General features: G+C 36.0%; 1 protein-coding gene across 8 annotated transcripts in view; it reads right to left on the bottom strand.

Annotated features, from left to right (window-relative positions):
- Positions 1-22,497, bottom strand: part of Hk (potassium voltage-gated channel subfamily A regulatory beta subunit hyperkinetic) — a 29,744-nt gene that overhangs the window by 3,587 nt on the left and 3,660 nt on the right. For 2 of the 8 annotated variants that reach the window (XM_028311655.1, XM_028311656.1), the window contains 16 exons: positions 21,649-21,750; positions 20,934-21,068; positions 20,379-20,490; positions 10,387-10,525; positions 5,776-5,849; positions 3,984-4,214; positions 3,487-3,580; positions 2,890-3,017; positions 2,734-2,813; positions 2,507-2,639; positions 2,292-2,428; positions 2,126-2,222; positions 1,927-2,042; positions 1,582-1,715; positions 897-1,056; positions 176-242 (listed from right to left, as the gene is read on the bottom strand). In XM_028311655.1, the coding sequence (XP_028167456.1) occupies positions 948-1,056; positions 1,582-1,715; positions 1,927-2,042; positions 2,126-2,222; positions 2,292-2,428; positions 2,507-2,639; positions 2,734-2,813; positions 2,890-3,017; positions 3,487-3,580; positions 3,984-4,214; positions 5,776-5,849; positions 10,387-10,525; positions 20,379-20,490; positions 20,934-21,038 (1,689 nt within the window). In that variant the 5' untranslated portion in view covers positions 21,039-21,068; positions 21,649-21,750 and the 3' untranslated portion in view covers positions 176-242; positions 897-947. Of the gene's footprint in view, positions 1-175; positions 243-896; positions 1,057-1,581; positions 1,716-1,926; positions 2,043-2,125; positions 2,223-2,291; positions 2,429-2,506; positions 2,640-2,733; positions 2,814-2,889; positions 3,018-3,180; positions 3,199-3,486; positions 3,629-3,983; positions 4,218-5,775; positions 5,850-7,672; positions 7,875-8,166; positions 8,317-10,386; positions 10,526-20,378; positions 20,491-20,933; positions 21,069-21,648; positions 21,751-22,497 lie in introns of those variants that run through there. The other 6 variants (XM_028311660.1, XM_028311653.1, XM_028311654.1 and 3 more) reach the window with 6 other exon arrangements.

Genomic DNA, 22,497 nt, shown 5'->3' with positions numbered 1-22,497 from the left:
AAAGCGAAAATCAAGGTCCGTTTTATCCAACTAGGGATAGGAGTTACGCCTTTCCATTTTTGATTGATGAAATTGATTATGAATTGAATCTCAATAGATGACAAGACTGTAAGAAGGAAACTTAAATTGATTTGAAAATAATGAAATGTAATCAAGACAGGTTTAAATGCCTAACCTGTGCGTTTGATGACTTCGCCGGCATTGTTTAAAAAGAATTTAGGTTTAGAGTCCTTAAGTGATTCCTGGAATGAAGAATAATAAATTATTATCATATCAAGAAAATATAAATGTCAAATTGCACAGATAGGCCAGTAGAATTAAACACAAAAATGAATTAAATTTTAAAGATTTTAGTGTTTTAATGGCTTTATTAGTTGCCCATAAAGATTCTCCTAGGTTTTCGACTTCGACGGAGTTGTGCTTAAGTGGTGGGGACCCTCAAAAGGGGCGCTTTTTCGGTTTTCCGGTTATACCGCGTAAAGGACTTACCCTATCGAAAAGTGGTCTTCCTGACGGTTGAAGGGCATTTAATCCTGCATTAAATAATACCAAACTCATATGTTTTGGACAAACCGTTCTCGTGCAAATGTTCGGCAAAGTAGAAAATATGTGTATAATTAATGACCCTCTCCACGTCCAATGGCTCGTTACCCGCAGGCTTCCAAGTCTTGAAAAGGAGCGCCTCAACCAGTGTAACCCTATCAAAGCTTACGAGCTGGATGCGCCTATCCTTGTTCGTCCCAGCCGTTCCTTAACTGCGGTTGCTGCACCTCTTCCTGGCACTCACCTGAACGACTCTGTGTTACCTACTGTGGCTGCCCCTCTTCCTTGTATCCTATAAACCTAACCTGTGATGACAAACTTATCAAGAAAGTATATGGATTGGAGACTTATACCTTTGATTTGCTAGATTTGGAAGCAGAGTCAGTGCTTCCGCGCCACCACGGTCACTGGATCTCACAGAAGGCCCGCCCAGTCTCCTTGCCGGGGGTGGACGCCTCGCCCTCGGCGCCTTCGCCCTCCGGCTTGGGCGATCCAGTGCCTGATGTGACACCGCTGCAACACCAAGTGGGAAATGTGATCAATAACGATGTGACACCTCTGGAACATCACGAAGCTAATGTGAATAAATAAAATACGCTGGCGTAGGTCTAGCTGGACTAGAAGGCTAGTGATTGTGGAACTTAGGGATAAAGCATTAAAGAACCTTTCGCATTTCTTGTGTCATGAACACATACACTCAATTCAAGAATTGGGAGCAAGCAAACCAGCCATAACCTAACCTCTACATCATCTTCATATATTCCAGCTAACGGTAATTGTGGAACTGTTTTCATTTGATTGGTCTCATGAAGAAACGTGTCAAAGAATTTGGGGAGCAGAATTGCGTTGTAACTTTTTCTTGTGGAACAGGAGGCAAACGAAAAGACGGATCATTTAATGGTAAATGATTACCGCCGCCCACAAACACCCGCAGCCTGCGTTGCTGGCCTATGAAATGCTATACCTATATGAAAAGTAAAAAATTGACGAGTAAGCGCTAATGAAATAATTTGGAAATGGAGTCTCCACAAGACTTACGTCATATCAATGCGGACTGTGTTGTTCTGCTGGTTGCGCATGGCCAGGGTAGACACCATGGGCGGCCTCTGCGGCTTGTTTGCCAGCAGACGCTCTATCTCGATCATCACCAACGGAGTCAGCTGCGGCACTATCTGCTCAGAAATTACACATTAATAAAGAACAATATAAAGGCAGGCAAACGTGACATGACACTGTTGAAATAAAGACTACTTTGGGTACATCAGTCCTCCATTGCCACTTGGTCTCTTAGTGTCTCCACCATCTAAACACGATTTCTTTTCCCAAACTGAAATCAAGTAAAGAATTTAAGCAGGTACTCGTATATCCTTAGGAAAATGTTACCTGTAAAGCGTGTATATTTTCTTTGAACTGTTCCACACTGGTGGCGCCTAGTAATAGGCAGTTCACCGACTCATTCTTCAGGCACCAAGCTACTGCCAGCTGGCTCATAGAGCAGTCTAAATAACGAAAAATTATGTGTCATTGAGTACAGAATTAGGCCAAAAATGGAAGATGTTGTTTGCTTCTTATAGGTACGTACTTAGTGAGTTTGCCAGATTGGAAAGATCACGAAGCTTGTCACCGTATGTGCGTGGTTCTTCACCAGTTACTTGTTCCTTACTGCCAGAGCTACGCATCTGAAAGAATATGTATCATTTATACATCATACTCTCTCTCTTCGTGAAATCATGAAAGAAAAAAAATACCTCTGGAACCGCCAGGTCTTCCTCGCACCAACTGAAGGTGCTATATTTCCTGTTGAAGCGGGACTTGGCGAAGAGTCCAGTAATCTCCTCACGGCCGAGCCCTTTGCCCGTGGTGATAGCTGACCACACCATCATTCCTGAAAAAAAGTAACGATATGTTATATCATTCCAATGTACTTACAATACTTTTATTGAAAATAATTATAAATACTTGCCAACACCAATCTTGTGATACAACTCTGGCATGTAGAGTTCAGGCTTCTCCCTGCAGAACATGTGATATTCTGTCTGTTCAACTATCGGCGTGATGCAGTTGAACTGTCTGCAGTTTGTGTAAGCATCCATTATCTGTGAAATTAATTAGGAAATAACCACTCAAAAGTAAGAATTAATTAAGATTTTCTCATTAAATAAGACAAAAAATAAAATAATGAATACAAACCTCTGAGGGAGACCAACGAGCTGTGCCCCAGTACATCACCCATCCCTGATTTATCACAAAGTTCATAGCACGCACCAGCTCTGAAATCAAGGAGAGATTATAAATACAAATAGCCAATTAAAAATAGTGCTTTAAAATCAAATATAATGTACCCACCTTCCATTGGGCAGACTGGATCTACTTTGTGCAAAAGTACTACGTCAATATATTCGACTTGAAGTCTAGCCAGAGATGCTTTTACACTTTCGATGATATGCTTTCGAGAGAGACCTCTCTCATCAGATCTGCAAAACAAGCAAGTTGAATAAATATTTGTCACTTTTTCTAAAATCTTTGAGAAGCATCAAGCATGTTACGTGAAGCTTAGGTCTCAGTATCATTTAGCTAAATAAATTCAATAGCAACTAGCGTTTCCACTCATCTTGTGTTAATTGTAAAAATATTAACTCTCTGTGTCCATGGGTGCTATACAAAAGGTATCAAGTTAGCTTAACACATAATTATAATACGAATTAGAATGCGATCGTTATAAAATTATAATAATTATTATTATACCTATCCTATACATTTAAAATTAATATTATTTTGTGTGGTAAAGAACAAAGATAAACAAAATCCAGTGCCTGTCATGTTATTTTTATGCGACAATTAAAATATAAATAAATAAAATATAATACATAGGATTAAATAAATACAATACATTGTATCCAGAATGTTGGTGGTTAAAATAACAAAACATTGTATCATACTCACTTGGTGCTCCAGTAAATTTTCGTAGTAATAATAATGCTTGTTCTTCTCACGTTTCTTTTCTTCAAGATCCTGCCCAGTTCAGCTTCGCCTTTAGCTGTGATTATTCCATGATCATTTGTTTTTAATTGGCGCTTGTTTAAAACTATGACGATATGAATATGCAATGAATAAAAAAAGTCAGTGATTATACGATATACATATAAAAATAGCGCACATGATGTAGTAAGTTTGCTTTATATGTGTGTGGTGAAGTGAAACTTAGCATGATTTGGCAATGACCAGCAAAATATCTAGTGACTATAATAATATTAAAATGGATATTAGTGCATGTTAATATGTAAATAAGTGTGTTATTAACATTATATTATGTGTTAATTGCATTACGTTTAAATCTAATCCAATTTTGATAATTTATATTTTTTATTATTTGCCATTCTATTTTGCTTGCTATGAAAGCTTGTGTTAATGTGTTATTGTCATTCATCATGTGCACTAACCGCAGTGGGCCTCAGACAGATCAAATAAATTGATCCCATTTTCCAAGGCTGTCATAATGATATCCTCCGCGCTTTCTTCATTGACCATCGTCCACATACCCAGCCCAATATTGGGAACCCTGAGGCCAGACTTGCCCAAGTTCTTATAGCGGAGGCCGGGAGTCACGGACGAGGCCATAGCGTTACTATTGGCCATATATCCAGACATGTGACGGGATACCGTCACTTCCCCTGCTGGCAGAAACACAATGTCTTCAAAACGTTCTTACCATTTAAAAGGACATGAAAAACATTGATACACGTTCTAAGAGAAATACTTAGCTAGCAATAGGAAAGTACGGGGCGCACAGCATTACTCTGAAGTAGGAATATAATTGACAACATTTATTTTGTTAATCATTCTTCATCATGGAACAAACAAAGAAAAAACGTCGTTTTATAACGACATTTTGATTAAACAATATTTTAATTTTATTTTCGGGTATTAAATCGATAGTAGGTGTAAAATGTTGCCAAAAATACTTATATCACATTAACACTGACATTTATTGCTACAGTTTACTTCTTTGAACATTCCCTTTGTTTCAAAATCTAATGTATAGCATTTAAGTATATAAGAAAAACTATTCCTTTTCACTTTTTCCTGAAAGCTAGTCTACAAAAATAAATACAATTATAAAGTACTATTTAACCTATTGGAAAAGGATAAAGCTTAAAGCACTTCCAGACAACTAAATAATAATAATGATATGAAATGGCTTAATCAAATTTTAATATTATTGGGTGATACATTAAAATAAAATAAACATATACTTATAGGTAAGTATGGGATGCGGGTATGCCAAATTATTCATGCTAGTGACATGGATAAGCTCTACAGCCAGACGAATAGGCTTTACAAAAGATAACTAAAGTTCAGTAAGATAACAAACAACATTCAACATTTAATTATAAAGAATGATTCATTGATCATTATCTTAATAAAAAAAAATAATTTTGATGATGAATCAATGATTCATACATTTTAAAATTGAAGCCAGGTAGGAAACTAAAATAAAAAATGAGGGCAAGAATTTATTTAGCCTAATAGAGCTAAATATTTCTAATGTCCCTCTGAATCATCCTTCATCATAACAAATTTATTGATGCCACCTCTATCAAAGAGGCCTAATTTCAATTTGTTCATTTTCTTTGCGAGAGTCGGGGATAACATTTTGAATTGTTCTTGATTTATATTTTTCCCACTCCGCCACTTCAATCTTTCTTCAAACGATATTGGTCCTGGTTTTCCTGATGACCTTGCTGGCTCTGCAATACTTTTTGTAGGTTATTTGGTGCTCTATAAAAAAATCTGTCCGATTAATGAACCATTATCATATAACTAACTGAAAGTTTTGTACCTTACAGAACTTTAAGACTTAATTTAAAACATAATTTAAATTATGTTTGACGGTATGATCGCTGATTATTATTATTCTTTTACTAGAAATTAAATTACATTAACTAAGTAAAATGTTATTCAGGATCAACTACTTTTATTTACAGTTAATGTAACTTTATGAAGAAACTGCGACCTACGTTTTCGTAGCAAGCGTAGTACTCGTAGTCGTAGACTACGGCCTGCGCAAAACTACGAAAATACTCGTCATCGTAATGTAAGTACATTAAATTAAGTGTAAGTAGTTGATTAACTAGATTAACTAGGTCTGGGTGCTTTGATAATTTTTTTATTATATTAAAATGGTCGCTCTTTGCCGTCATCTCAATATGAAAACTTACTGCTCTATCTTACCTTGGTCCAGCATTTGTTGGGAGTTCGCACTAAAATCATCCATACAATCGAGAGAAGCGATTGGAGCGCGACATCTGGCCAACAAAAAAAAACAGATTATGTATCTTAATACTCTACACCTTTAACCTTTGTGTTGTGACGACAATATGTAATTAATTGAGACTACGGTATAGCCCTGATAAGTTGAATCATATCCATCATTGCATTATTAAATAAATAAAGTATAACAAAATCAAGTGTACCTTTGTACTTCTTTGTATTGAGTTTACAATTGAAATTGTTTTTTTGTTAATAATCATGACTATTTTTTATCGTCAGCTAGTAAACCTGGTTGTTTACATATGTTGCTGGTGGTTTACCTAACTTGGTAGGTAGTATTTATTTGCCTTTTATTAAAAGATTGCAAATGTATATTTTTTTATATAGTTTTAATTAAGAATTGTAAGAAGTTCAATTTCATAAATAAAAACTTAAGTAAAGTCTGTGTGTGTAGATAAGTTAGTGTGTATGTAATAATCCTAAGAAAATATTTTAAAATAGCATTTCACACTACTTTTCGAATGCTTTATTATAAAATATAAATCTACTAACATAATTAATTTGTATTAAATGATTACTACATGATGAATTAGCTAGGTGATAATAACTATGTAATTTTTTCTAAAATCTATTGTTAGTGAACATTTTACGTCCTTGAGAGTGAATAGTTTTGCCTACTCTATAGCATTATTGTAAAAATAAAACAATACCTACGTCGCGCCGATTTTAAACTGTCATCTACAATATTTGAGGATAATATGTCCTCTTTTGTTACATACTAACAAAAGTGCTTTTGTCTCTCTTTGATGATACCCTTACTAAAGGCTTTTAACCTACGTGTTAGCTATGCGGTTTCTATAGATCTTTTCGAATCTGTTTAAAATCTTTGTTTTTATCATTTAAAGCCAGATAAGTAGCGCCAAGGCGGACAGAAAGCTTGCAACTAAGTATAGAGGTGACAAGGAAAGGTGATGAGACGAGGTGGGGGAAGCGACACTGTGCTGTGGTATTCAAAAAGGTACCTATTTACCATACCTGTGCTCCGCGCAGCTCCTCCAGATGTACCGGCATGGGGTAAGCTAAGCAGTGGGATTGTACCCCTATCTTTTACAGTTGTCAAGCCCCGTGCAGTATCAGTTGATTTTAGATTTTCTTTGAGATCTGTCGGAGTTTGTCAGCCTGTATAAGATACCGTGATTGTTGGTACCTACTCGCATGCGACGATCGCGGTGCGCGATGCGGGCGGAGTGCGCTCTCAGCTTTATTTGCCTTCAGGAGAAGACATATCATGATGTCTTAACCATCCAAATGATAACAATTTGTGGTAATCAATCGATACGCATCTAAATGAAATGTTTGCGCATACTAAGACAAACATAATATCACGGCAAAGTACGGCACCTACAAATTGTTATTTCAAAATCGAAAACGAAAGCCTCAGCGTAATTGGTCAATTCTTAGTAATAATAAAGTAATGACGAGTAAATATATTGAGCATTTGAGTGTCGTGAGTTTATATTTAGTTATTACCGTAGAGTTTTCACTAGGCAAACATATTTTCATTTAATTTCGAAGGAAAACTAGAAAGACATCACTTTTCCCGGAGTAAGATAAATTTCGGGAAAACAAGTTAGAGTCCAGAGAAAATAAGTACCTAATTATATGTATACGAACGTCACAACGTAAAATGTAACTAGCAGTAGAGACTAGCATCGTTTGATTGTTGTCAGTTTGAACAGCGTTTGCCTGAGTATGCGCGAAGGTCACAGCACAGCATATCGAGCAGTGCGGCGCTGCATGTAGTGTCGGCGGTAAAGGCGGTGTATACGTCTTCTCCTGGGCGACCTCAGGGAGTTACCGATAGATGGTGGGCATGGGGTTGGAGTCAACACTCGCGCTGTCGGGCGGGCCGAGCGGCGTGTGCGGCGTGCAGCGGCTCAGGGTCGACTCGCTGCGAGACATCTGCGAGCCCTCCTTGCCGCCGCCGGCCTCTGCCCCTTTGCACTGCATCTCGTGACGCCTCATTCCGCTCCTACGCTTAGCAACGGCATCTTAACTCCCTACAAACATCTTAGCTGTAATGAAACGTTCACAGGACTCCACGCGCCGGTCCCCGATACGACACACTGACATAGGACTTCGGTTTCGTAACACTCAAGGAATAGGTAAACATAGAGAAGCATGCATGCCCTAATGCTAACATCTAGACCGCTAAAGGTACACGAATTCGAGTGAATCACACTGTAAAGTCTAAGCATCGGAGTCTAGTCACAATAAAATTGAGAAACAACTGGAAAGATTGTGTAGTGGGCACATTGGGTATAGACACATAGTTCACTGAGACGCACTCACCAGGGGTAATTTAGGAGCTCTACGTACTCAACATTTGGAGCTGTGGGAAGTGAAGTCGGAAAATAAGCAGCGAAGCAATTTGCCTGTATTGCAGGTGCGGGGAATCGCAAAATGGAGATCTGCGCAAGGATGCGCGGACTGCGCGGGTCGCGCACATGCGCACTCCGCGCCCCATCGAATGACCCAGATATACCTTCACCCCGTACCCGATGTTGCAGTCTAGCTTAGAAACAAATTAACAATCCTATTCGGATTGATGCAACTACGACCTTTCAGCGATAGTCGTTAGGTCTCAAAATTATTATTGACCATCCACCTTCAATATGCTCGCATACGTATTGGCGTACCGTACATATGTAGATGTTTCGGCGCAATTCGTATCGCTCACAAATCGATGGAGGTATCTAGATGCCCTAGACCTGGGATGCTGCGATGACAGGTTACACACACACACAAACACAGTAACTGAACGGAAAGGCTATGTATGTGAGGCAATACAATGCATCAACATAACATTTAATAACTGGTTTTAAACTTCAATATAACAAATGATACTAACTAATTAATATTAAAAATCGAATTACAAATTATGAAAAGGTTTTCCCTTTTGAATATCGATTAAGTAAATACATATTCTTAAATGGACTCGCACATTATATACCTAGGCATGAATACGTATAGGCACATAAATGCAGTACATATGCAGCTACCGACGCCGGTAGAGTGCCGGGTCGCGTTCAGTTGAAAGAATATTGTACAGTGTCATCATCGATCCCTCCCGTTTGTTTTGGTTTTAATTCGGTTGTATCGTTTTTTTTTTGCTAATTGAGTGCAATTTTCGGGCAGTTAATAAATGATAATATAGTGAATGTATTCAGAGGTGCGCCGGGAGAATCAGGTACGTAATTTCATAGATGTGATGAGAATAAAGAAGTCCACTTGTTGCGCGTCGGTCCTCGTGAAACTCAGGCCCGTTTGTTTGTTTTCGTAAGTTACGGGAAGACGCGGAGGGAATTTCGGCTGCTTAAGCTTAGGAGGTAAATAAGACATCGCTGTTTACAGTGTACCGGCATGTAACATGTTGTAACGCTCGATTTACGGTAAATTGCTTAATATACTTGGCTCCAAATAACTGTTAATGGAGAGGCAATATTATTATGTTGAAAATTACTTGCATTATTTAATGTATAGAGGTACTATTTTGTTACATAGGTATACATTCGTTTTATGTACTCGGTCGTCGAAAAAACATTGCCTCAGCGTTCAACAGGCTAGTGATTTATAGTTGTGTTGTTGTGTAGGTAGACATCTCGACAAAGTAGGTTATTTTAGGATAATAATCAATAGGTATTAGGTTCCCACTCATTTTATGATTGACCGGTGTCGAGGTTGCGCGATATTTTGTTTCGCGTAGAAGCTTCCTTCGGGAGGTCGGTTATTTTAACGCCGGCAAATATCGTTTTACTTATCAGTTGTACAAAGGAGAATAGACTTCAAGAAAGTACAGTGTAAGTACATCTAATAGAACGTAAATTGAAATGCAATAAATTCTTTTGTGGGTGAGCTTTTGTCAGAGCTTAAATGGTAACTCTAGTCGTATATTCAGAATGGCTACCTTTTGACTTTGATCGTTTGACTCTAGGAAGATTCACATCGGGGATGAATTTGCATATTATAAAAATGCGTTGTGTTATAAACATAGCTTGGTAGAGTGTAAATAAAAAAGGAAAAAGTGTATTATATAAAAGTGACAGGTGTCTGCTGTCCACGTTAATAATTATTTATTGAGATATTGGGCAACCCCGATACATCCAGTATTGATAAATCAAAGTTTTTTTCCGTGAAAACGCCATGTTTTTTTCTATTTGCCGCCACGCGTAATTGTTATTGTTTTCCCAATCTCTCTTATTATAATAAGGTTTGTGATAGTGACTTGTGATAATTCAAATACTTAGAAAATTGAGCAAGTGTAGATAAAAAATGGAAAAAGCACAAATCTTGCAGCTTCAATATGTAAATTAGGATAGTGAGTGTAGTGTTTATTCAGTGTGTGCTTAGTTACCTACACCAAGAATGGACCCTTAAGAAATAATTATTTGCTAAATCACCTAAATAAGCGCCTAAAATTGTAGGACGTGACTATGTCCGTAGGTAGCCAGCTTATATTGGCCTGCAAAAAACTTTATGTGACGTTAGTAGGTTTTGAAAGACAGTAATTACCCTGGACACGAAGGGGCTCTAACTAAGTCCATCCGCCTCTGGGGGCTGACGTCGTTGGCTGATGCCCTCCAAGGTCTGGTCTCTGGGCTGGCGGTACACCCTGGTGTCTCGCAGCAACCATCGCTGTCCAAAGATTCGTCTACAAAACATAACATGATTCAATTTACTAGATTAATTTATTAGATTTACTTGAAAATCACAATAGATTGAACTTCAAATTGAACAAAACGATTTCCGCGATTTTAAGTCTCTTTTAATCTGGTATTGATACAACCTATAACGTTATTCCAATAACAAATCTAAATGAGCTTTAACATGATGTAAATTAGGTCCAAAATCACTTTTAAAATGTTACCTTTTTCTAAAATTAGCAGAACGTTCGATATCGATCGCGTTTTGTCTTTTCTTTGTTTGTTAGCTGTGTAACGACGATAATTTCCTTAAAAACTTCGAAGACTTTGCCGTGCGTGATTCAATGGTGAGGTAGCATAATTACCTACTTAACTTAGATTAAAAAAAACAAAAGAAGGATGAAATATCTTACCTATTTAAAATTTAACTAGATTTCGAAAATAAATACAATTTTACACAGTCATTTTCTTTTCCAAATGTTTCTTGACTATGAGAATCTTAGAGCATTGCTAATTCAAGCTGAAGCTTATTGCCTAATCTTACTACTTAGTAATTTGAATTCAATCGCATGAAACAATCAGTTTCTTACCATTTTTGTATTATCACAGTATCTAAATGCCAATCTCCAAATTAATACAACAATATCAGCAACCCTCATTTTAAGTGTTTGGATCAAATAACAAATTCTATTGTTTGGCTTACTTAAATATCACCCCTCTCTTACCACTCAGACCATCTCATGAATAATTCTCAAATGAAAACTTATTTTTTCATACGAGGGGTGTTTTTCATTGTGAGGCGGGTGTAATGTGTGATAATTGAATTCATGTAACGATGATTTAATTATTTTAGAAGCTTATTGTATGGTTTATTGCATAGGTATTAGACTACACATTTAATTTTAAGATCGCTACAATTACCAAAAATAATAGAAAATGCGAGTGTTTTGAAAATTCGTTAAATTTTCCATACAAAACGGCAATTTCATCGGTAAAGACCTGATTTTATGAATTTTTAACCACGTTTTACTTGTAATATTCTAATTACATATTTGTTTATTTTAAGATAATACAATAACTGTAAATAATAAATCTGTATTATAATGTACAAGAGAAGCAACCGGGGAAAGAAGAGAAACACAGGAGCCGCAGCATCCGAACCCAATATCGTAAGTTCTTTCTGTAAACTTCTTCTAAGGCTGCGATACACATGCCAGCCAGTAGGTATTAAACGGGAAAGTAGCGTGCATGCTTGTTAACGGCATGCGCAGGGACACTTGCATGCAATGGAGAAGGTTCAATTTTTTTCTAATAATAAAACTTGAAAATATAAAACATTATTGTGAAAGAATCATGAAAATCTACAAATAAAGAATTTACAGGGTCCCAAAGATGCGCATAACAAATATTTCGCGCCGTTTGATCGGTGACGTCACTGCACTCATTCGGAGTACAAACAGTGAATCACCCTTTGACCAGTGCTGTTGACAGATCTAATTTTTTAAAATCTATTAGTTTTTAATTTTTCAGACAGGATCACTCAAGATTCTTTCTTAGTAAATTATTTTGTAACCTTTTTTTGACATATCCTAGACCTGGGCATTTACAAAAAGAAGAAGAAGGAAGACTGACATAATTATAGTATCATTTTCGACAACGCGCCAGGGTGGTAAGCATTATGGTTGAAACTAGAACGGGTGGCGTGAATTTAACGCACCGCCTAATCCGCTTATGTTTGAGTTTCACGCGAAAATATGTAGGTAATTTAAATAATTTATTTCTCAGCCATTTCTTGATGGATTTCAAAAATAATGTTGGTCTATATTTTAATCCCATTCAGTGAAATATAATGTTTTCAACATCACGAAGCTTCTCCATTTGCGCCCTTAATTCCAAGTAGTAAAATTTTTAATCAATTATAGTGCATACATACATGCTATCCCAGTATAATTATGACAGTTACTGGCATGTGTACATCGCCGCCTTTATTCCTTGATGCAATTGCAAATAACTTTAGGTATGTAAATAATTTGACACCGCACAATTTGCGTTTTAGGGCCCCGCTGTTGAAACTATACCAAAAACTGGCAAACGAGGCAGAAGGGTATGTCAATACATGTAACTTGCAAACTATTGCTCTATTAATTTGTTAATTACCATTAGAAGTATTAATACTTACTTAATTATTTAATTTAAAAGTCATTGCATCAATAACTGCACAACAGCATTTCTGATGATTGGGTTATGTTACATGATATTAGTCCAATTTTTAATGGCGATTTCAAATCTGTGATTGAAATGTCTGTATCAGCTCTGGTTAAAAAAATATGACACTTGGGTCTTTTTGAAATAAAACACCCTTTTTTTAGAGATGATCCTATTTTATGAAGTTGTTAAGTTGAAAAAACTTTCTTTTATTTGACTTCCTTGCTGTAGCTGAAGGCAGACAGCTCTTCTGAATGCTTCAACAGCAGTCAGCCATCATGTGTGCATTCCAGTGGCACTGATAGCGTCCCTCTATCGTACGAAGGCTCTGGTGGATTTGCTCGCCATGTTCTTCACTTAGATCCTTAAGAGTTGTGATAAAATTGTTCAGGTGATTGCGAAGAGAGTGTAGTTTGATGTTTCTATTACATCCAACCAAAAAACATGTTTGTAAGTGACTCATACGTTGTTTGATGTGTAAGAATAGAATGATTTTTTCGGATTTTCCAAAAAAAAAAAAATTGTATTGCAAAAATAACTCATTTCACGTCTTTACTGAAGACTTGAAGATCCTAGATCTCTAAAATGATCGTTTAAACCATCTTGGCTACATGGTTTTGAAATTTTCGGGTCACATTCAAAGTCTCTACCACACTGCCAGTTTTCGCCTCAAAATCCTCCTGTGAAGTATCAGCATGAGGTTCAGGTGACTTCTTAGGGTTGAAAAGACGTCTACATGCCAAACGTATGCAAGGAATTACCATTTAGTTCAATTTTTTTTGGTTAAAACCATTTCTGTTCAAAAATAAAAATAACAGTCGTCGCTATGGTTCAAGGGTTCCATTCAGATCATAGTGGTTTCGTACCTAAATCTACACATATTCTTATTTGTTCACAAACTAAAAAAGTCAACGCATCTTTTCCACGCCTTTTGCGGAATTCAAGGCTTATCTTTCATTTCCCCTGGGTCCCCAAACTAATTTTTGTAAGCCAATTTTACGAACTTTGTACACATAACGTAACATTGTCACATTTAAACGGATTTTTTAAACATATCCTCTCCGCAAATGAAACAAAGTTGATTTAGATCATTCACACAAACACTTCTTAATGCTACCATATTAAATTATACAAAGAAAACATAGTATTTTTTGAACTGTCGGCGAATTAAGACTGAAATTTAGCAATTTTTGAGTGGAAGCTATAACACGTAAACAAGAGCTGCTACGAAAAAATGGACGGCAGATTCAGAATCAGCGACGTCAAATTAGTAAACATCATGTAATGAAAGTCAATCATCTGCCAAAAGTTGCAATTTTGTTGTGCAGTGATTGCTTACACATTTGTTTACTTATTCACATATGACTTATTTAATGTATTATTTTTTAATTAGAACCTTACTGATGTTTAAATTAGGAACACTATTTTTTTTGCTACGTCTTATAGTTAGCTTCTCATAGCTTCTTAACGCTCAAGCTCGTAAAGTGACTCTTTTTGCACCATTTAAATGTAGCAATTATTTTAATACACTTGAAATCGTTATGGAAATATTATTGTGTATTATTACACTTTGATTAGGTATCGCAGATAGATATTGTATGTATTATTTCAAAACGAATTTAAAAATAAGTGACATTAAGAAGAAAAGAGTTTAAAAAAATTCAAAATCAACTTTGTATGGATAATTTTTGTATTATTGTTCCATTTTTCATAAACTTTAATTTCAATATCAAATTACTACATGTGATATATCATTGGAAAGAAGAGAAGTTAGAAATATTTTTAAGAGCATTGGCAATCCATTATCACCATTTTTTTTAAATTCTAAGTTGATTTTTATATCGTGGTTTGTACTTTTGTTAAACTTTGGCGGCTCTTAACTAGCTATCCAATCAATATCTGGGTCTGAAATTTATTTTATTTGACTAAAGACTTATTCGATATTAGTATCAAATAAAAAATCGGTTGAAATCAAGCGAGTAAAAAATTGAAGCAGTTTTTAGGTCAAAATAATATCGGAAAAAAAGTAAAAACAAAAATATCAATTAAAAAAAAAACGTAGCTCACTTAGGGTCAAATGGACGAACAGGTATTCTTAAAATGTCCTTACCTATACACCCGCAAAGTTTGTCTAACCTTCCGCCAAACACCTTGTGTAGGTAAATAATTAGTATTGTTAAAATACGAGTATAAGGCTAGTTAATTCCACCTAATTTATTCATAAGTGTGTGAAAACCGGGTTGGAAACTATTTATCTATTGTTTATTCGGCTTTTTTCGTTAACACTGTTGCCGCCTAAAATGTTAGCCAATGGATTTGTAAAGCTTCAACCACAATAACGCATGCAGATCGCCATCGCCGGCGCGATCAAAGGCCAATGACGGGTCGCGCGACCTGTCATTGGCCTGTCGCGTAAGTCGCGTTGGTGTGGTTAGCACAAGTCTTCCAAAAAGAATTTTTCACAATGTAGAGTACATAAAGTAATCGCACTTAAAGTTGGCCAGTTCGTGCCTCACTCTACCACATTGTGAAACAAGCATTGTGAATCTTAACCCCGTTTTATTAACTTGCAGAAGCAACATGCCTTATGTGCTGATGATAAAATAACTTTATATCGCGCTAAAGGCTCAAGCAATGTTTTCACTGTAAATGTAAGTAGCACCTACACTGAAAAAATTTTTTAGTTTGCTTACCTATTAACTTTGATATTAAAAACCTTGGCGGTATTTTACATTTAAAACCAACGAATTTAACAATAGCGAAGATGATAAGATAAATCTTTAGATTTTTTCAATTTACCCATGAACCCTTAAATCACCAAATAATAAGATTAAAAATATCAATTGGGCGATATTACACATATTGGTTTGTTTTAGGCGCCATGGGGGCAACCGACACCTTACAGTGAAGTGATTGGGAGAAAAGTTCCTAAAAAGGATTTTTATTATAATCCTATCACAGGGGCCACATCTCCGGTATATACCATTAAGCAAATCTGGATTAATTTTGATGCATTTTTATTTCTTGATACGTTAATACTTATTCATAATTTGCAGCCGTCAACATCCACTGATGTCAATCCTCAACCTAATCGTATTCAGACACGATCATTAACGAACGTAAGAAAATGAGCGAATTTTTAAAAATTTAACTTTTTAATTTCCATGATAAAAATAGTTTTCATATACTCGATGTGTTTTTTACAGATGGGTAACTATTTCGGTAAAAACAATAAGAACCAAACAGCCACAAGCGCTGAAGTAAGTACACTTTCTTGTACACTAAATACACTTAATGTAACCACATGCAACCCGGTTAATTTAGCTGCGGCCTGCGAACCTCGCTGTTATGCGAAACTCCCTCGCACTCACCCGCACATCTCCCCGAATTCGCCCCGTTCGTAACAATGCGTCAATGTGACGTCACAGCCGCCAGGTGCGCAGTTAATTTGACCGGGTTGTAAGTCTGGTCGGTGGCAGTACCACTTATATTTACATACATAGGTACATACCTACAACGTATTTATTACTTACAAAATTTTAATGCTGAAATGGTTATTCATTATTCACTACCCTGCATTTTGGTAAACGCTTTTAATTATTGAGCTTTTCCTTTACATGAAGCTGGTTGATAGCTAAAATTAAAAAATTGCACTAAAAAATATTTTCTATATCATTTTATTACCAGGAAACGATACCGACTGAGTCTCAAGCAAAACCGGCTCAGCCGAAGACTTTCAAAGCTGCTGCTAAAGAAGCACCTGTGGCTAAAATTGTAAGTTTATTCTTTTTATTTTATAAGCGTATCTGTATTATTGTAACTGTGACTAATAGCATGGTACCTAATTGCAAAAAATGTAGCCTACTAAATCTAGCCTACATATTATGATTTATTTATGAGGAGGCATCCAGCACAAATGTAAGCTTAAGACAATACTTTGTTTTCAGCCCCCAACACCTGCTGCGAAGAATGCGAAGAGTCTGCAGCCGCAAACTTCGCCTACCACTAGCCGCATTCACACAAGATCGCTAGGTCAGGTGCAACCGGCTACACAGCCGCGAAAAGAACGACAGGAAAAAAAAGCCACAACTAATAAAGTAAGTACATTAATATTTCCTGGTAGAAAATAGGTATATACACCATACATACAAGTCACTTATGAAATAATATTTAATGCTATAACAAAATGAAATTTACGAGTATGCTATCAAGAGAATGGTGCTAAACACATTTTCTCTTTACCGTACAGTACCATATTAGGTACCTACGTATGTTATTTAGGTTTTTTTTATTAACTGATTTCATTTATTACAGGAACCTAAAAAACCAGCTGGTGCTAAACAACCCGCTGGCCCTAAAAAACAAGTTGGGTCTAAAAAACGCTTGGAGTCTAAAAAACCCCAGAAAACTAAAGAACTCGCGGAATCTAAAAAACCTGATCAACTTAAAACTTCCGTTGAGTCTACAACCCACACTGAATCTGAAACCCCTCTTGAATCTAAAACCCCTATTGAATCTAAAACCCAACGACCAGCTGAATCTCAAGGAGAATTGTTATTGGCCCAGCCGTCAACCTCAACCGCTAGTGCTGCAGCACCTACTACAAAAGCTAAAGCTAGAGTAAGTTCTTGAAATTAATCACCATCATACTTAGATTTCACTGTTTCAAGTCATTTTTCCGGCCATGTACGAGTATGTATTATTTTTCCTATTAATACCTGTCACTGGTTGTTACAACTATCGGTCTTTACGACTAAATATGAGTACCTAGTCCCGTCGATGTCGTTATAATAGATTTTGAGTGAAGTTACTATGTATAATTATTATCTTTAATATCTACACTTGATGTAGAGCATATACAGGGTGTTAGGTAAATGGGTATATGAGCCGACATTAGCCCATGTTAACATAGGCATATAAATGGTATGGTGAAGTCAGAAAATTGATATCATCATTTTAATTATTTTAATTTTCATACAAATCTGATTTTATAAATTTTATTTTGTAGGAACATTTAAAAAATTTAAATGATGATATCAAATTTCTGACTGCACCATACCATTTATATGCTTTGTTAACATAGGCTAGTGTCGGCTCATATACCCATTTACCTAACACCCTGTATGTAGAGACACACCCAACTTTTCAGCTTCGTAATTCGTCCTTCAGTGTCTATGTACAATACTTATGCCTAATAAGTTACCCACGATAAAATTAATAACATCGGCGGTTACGCAGTTATTTGATCGTTTTATATGTGATATGTTGTAGGCTCGCAAAAATGAATGGACAAAGGTCACCAAAAAGAAGCCGAAAAAGCGTGTGGCTCCTGTGGCTCCTGTGGCTCCTGTGGCCTCTGTGGCTCCTGTGGCCTCTGTGGCTCCTGTGGCTCCTGTGGCCTTTGTGGCTCCTGCAGCCCCTGTGGGTAGCGAGCCCATAATAAGATACCCGGTAAGATTCACTGGACACTAGGTCACATTGCAGTGTAATTTGGTTAAGGAAACAAAGTTGAATTTTTAACGTAACCATTAAATACAGTGTTTGAGATGTCCAGAAATGGATTAACAACTAAGCAGAGAAGGCCCCTCATCGGTTAGGGGGTCTGCGTGAAGGTTATTAGGGCCCCACGAAAGAGGGTCGCCCTGTTTTCTATAAAAATTGGCCAATTAATCCGACCCCAAATGTAGAGTAAACCAAAGGAAACCTTTTCGTTCATACAAGGTTTTAAAAGATGCAGTGGAGTTTAATTTTAATATTTTTACAGGATATGAAGATCAGGATTCTTTATGATGAGATGCCAATAAAAAAGGCCGCACCGATCCAGGAGCGCCGCGCCTCTTGCTGTGTAAGTCGAAACTTTTAATTAATTCTACACTGTTAAAAATTTACAAAACACCGTAATACATTATAAGGCTATTTCCCTGGTCAATATTATGTACGGCGATTTGATGTTTTAGTTATAAGTATAAAATGATCATGTATCTAAGATGTTTAAAAAGTGTTTTAAATTATACATACAATAGTTACCTACATTCAAAAATTGTACTCCCCAATATTGGGTGATATTAGACAAGACGTCACGAACTCGGTTTATGTGATAATATCGTTAGATTTAGAAGTATAGGTATGTTGATTGTATTAATAGAATTATATGTGGCCTAATTAAGGCAAGTCAATTCCGATCCAAGAGACAAATTCACATGTGATAGAGACGTGTATTCATTTTATTACACTCTTATTTTAGGGGTGTATTAAAATTTTTAAAGGGTATAATAATTATGATAGTTAAATTGATCGAATTTACGAAACAAAGAGTCTAAGGCTGAGTTGCACCACCTAACTTTGACCGTAACTATTACGAGTAGGTATAACGATAACTAGTGTTTTTATATGGAGTTTGACAGCTTCTTGACGTTTGTCAAAGTTAAAGTAAGATGGTGCAACTCAGCCTAAAATATTTAGTAGTAGCTCTTTTATGAATTTTGAAAATATTTGCTAAATAATCAACGATAGGATGAGATTCTCAATTGGGTTGGAATTTTTATTTTATGACCATTTTCGTTAACTTTTACGATACTTTGATCATTTTTGTATGTACTTAATTAGATAAGTAAGCAATATTAGATTGCTGGTACTGTGTGTGATAATTCGATAATATTTGAAACGAAATTTGTTAAATGTCCATATTGAATGTAATAAAACGATTCAAAAGCATCGTATTTTAAATTACTTACCCGGTTATACAATTGTCCCGCACCCTACTGAATGTAATAATATATTGAAAATTACTGTAAGTAGGTAGGTACGTCCACAACTGTTACTCTTATAAAAGTTAGTTATGTACTTTGTATGAGTAGATAAAACGGGCACAACACAATGTAGAGTCGCACCACCCTCTCAACTATGTAAGTTTATACAGGGTGTTAGGTAAATGGGTATATGAGCTGACACTAGCCCATGTTAACATGGGCATATAAATGGTATGGTGAAGTCAGAAAATTGATATTTTCATTTTAATTATTTTAATTTTCATACAAATCGGATTTTACAAAATTTATTTTGTATGNTTGATATTTTCATTTTAATTATTTTAATTTTCATACAAATCGGATTTTACAAAATTTATTTTGTATGAAAATTAAAAAAAATAAAATGATGATATCAAATTTCTGACTTCGCCATACCATTTATATGCCCATGTTAACATGGGCTAGTGTCGGCTCATATACCCATTTACCTAACACCCTGTAGATAGAAACCTAATATTAATAAAAACTATTTTTATTTTAAATACCTATCCGATTAGATAAGCGCTAACTAACACTGACTATTTCACATTATATTTAGATTTAAATATTTGATTATCTTCATAACAAAACTCGTTAGGTAGGTTTTCTTCGTCCCAGTTAATTTTAATTTTCCATAAATGTTGTATGAAATAATATTTTACTCCATAATGTTATTATGCTACTACTGGTAAGAAAACTGACTTGTTTTTTTTTTAAATTTGGCTTAATTTAAAGCTTGGTACTTATTAGGTATATTTGAATCATAAAAAACTAAACAAAAACAAAACCAACATACAAGCCTACAATATTTGAATGTAGCTCAAACCAAATCGTAATAAACTAGTTACCAACAAGCACGCAAACTTACCTCTGCATGGGCCAAGGCGAGACAAGTTGATGAATATGCCGTCCTCCTCGCATATACTCTGGCTGGACTGAGGCTTGGTCAACTGTGCACTGCATGCCTTCTTCAGGACGCTCTGGAACAAAACAAACTTTGTTATCTACATACGGCATTGGGTTTGATTATTGATTTGAAAGCCCATGAAAGTCACTATAATACATAATTTGGCTGAAGATGGTGCTACATCTTACTTTAACTTTGACAAACGTCAAAAATCTGTCAAACTCCGTACAAAAACCACCGGTTATCGTTAAAGTTACCGTTAAAGTTAAGTGGTGCAAACCAGCCTAAATATATTTTAGGTAGAGAATGTAGGAGGAGGAACCAGTACCTTTATACCAACATTTTTTCCTCTGAATTTCAAGAAGAATCAAAATAAGTAAATTCCCTTTTCTGTGTAAAGAAAGAGTCAACTACGACGATATACCATCGTAAAACCGTTTATTATGATTTTAGCACAGTTGTGTTTGAATAGGGTAGTGTTATAGTTTATGGTGGAAATAAGCATTCGTGACTTACCCTGTAGTGTTTAGTAGTATCTGGTATAGAAGGCCGACTGTGCCGCCACCTGGCAGCTTGACGTTGTAAGTCGCAAAGTCGATGATGAGACCACGAGGTGTTCATGCCACGTAACTCTTCCACTGCTTCGGCTATCTAAATGTAAATTAGTGTCAGTTTTTTACATCATCAGGCGATGTAGTCGTCAGTGCATAAGCACACCCTCATTAATTTGCTTGATTCAATTAAAGGTTTAACTTGCATTCCTCACGCTTTTGGCAGATGGGTTAATAAAGGCGTGATCTTTGGATGTTCTTGTTCCTTAGTTGCCCTTTACTACATCTACAGCTTTAGAGTAGGGGTTTAATCGATTTCGGAACGCTATTTTGCGCAGGCATAAGTTTTATTGTATCAAAAGTCAGGAACCCTAGACGCCTACGTAGACATTTTATGTTTTCTTATTATATGTATGCCTAATGACTTTACTTATTCTTTTATGGCAAAGATTCTTCACAACAAAGTATTGGAAAAGTACCTAGATCTCGTATCAACTTGAATGTATTGTCTTGAATTGAATAATGGTGTTAAAATTAGACAAACAAGCGTATGCAACGTATTATTCATACATTGTAAGGCAAAGAATTACATCCTATACGAGGAGCCTGACGACGATCGAACGTGGAATTAAATGATTGCGTGAAGCGAGGTCCAACGCAGATGACACTCAGTTAGTTACCTCTCGCTTTTGTTCTTCTTCCGCTTCGATCGCTCGCTGGTGCAACAGCTCTATGTCGAGTTGTCGAACCTCTTCTGCCTCCCTTGCTTGGCATTCTTTCTCCTGTTATTCAAAGAACACTTTGTGTGATTTCAAGTAAGATATACATATTATCACAATTCACATCTTTTCTTTAAGCCATTCGAGATCCTATCTAAATAGTAGTTAGTACCTAGATATAGGTACATAGTTGTGTGGTTCACTGAATATTAATTTAAATGTTTAAAACTTCATAGCAACACAATACATAAGTAGCTTATTCAAATATCTATTTTTGTTTTGATGTCTATTATTAATAATACCTAACACGGACGGATACCTACTTAAGTAGTTCCTTTGTTGGTCAAATCGATCTATCAAAAACTAGAAAAAAAGTGGCCTGAGGCTTCATTCAATTACTACATGTTTGTTGTCTTATCAAGACAGACTATGAGCCTAGGTACCAGGACCTCCGCCTGTGCACTTCAGCTAAGTCATAACAAATCCCTGCCAGCAATTTTCCGTAACTGGGTACTTCTCATTTACACTCAAATTTGATGGTCACACAATAATAGTTCATAAACGGTATGAGTTAGAACAATACCTTTTAAATCGGGTGATAAAATATGTATTTAGCTACATACAAAATAAATTTTATCGTAAGCAAAAATAATACGAAAAAATCACATGATACGATAAAAAACGGGGTCATTTTTCGCGTTCTCATCGTGTCACACCTTCGGTTGCAATGAAACATTTGGTTACTGCATTCACAATTTTCATTCAATTTGTGTGTAGTATATACTAAAATCATTGTAATTAAATATACTT

This window comes from Ostrinia furnacalis, unplaced genomic scaffold (assembly GCF_004193835.3).
Source record: "Ostrinia furnacalis isolate ACB-3 unplaced genomic scaffold, ASM419383v2 OfSCF3526, whole genome shotgun sequence".
Taxonomy (NCBI): Eukaryota; Metazoa; Arthropoda; class Insecta; order Lepidoptera; family Crambidae; genus Ostrinia; species Ostrinia furnacalis.
The sequence above is the reverse complement of the archived record's forward strand: the minus strand, read 5'-3'. Positions and strand labels throughout refer to the sequence as shown.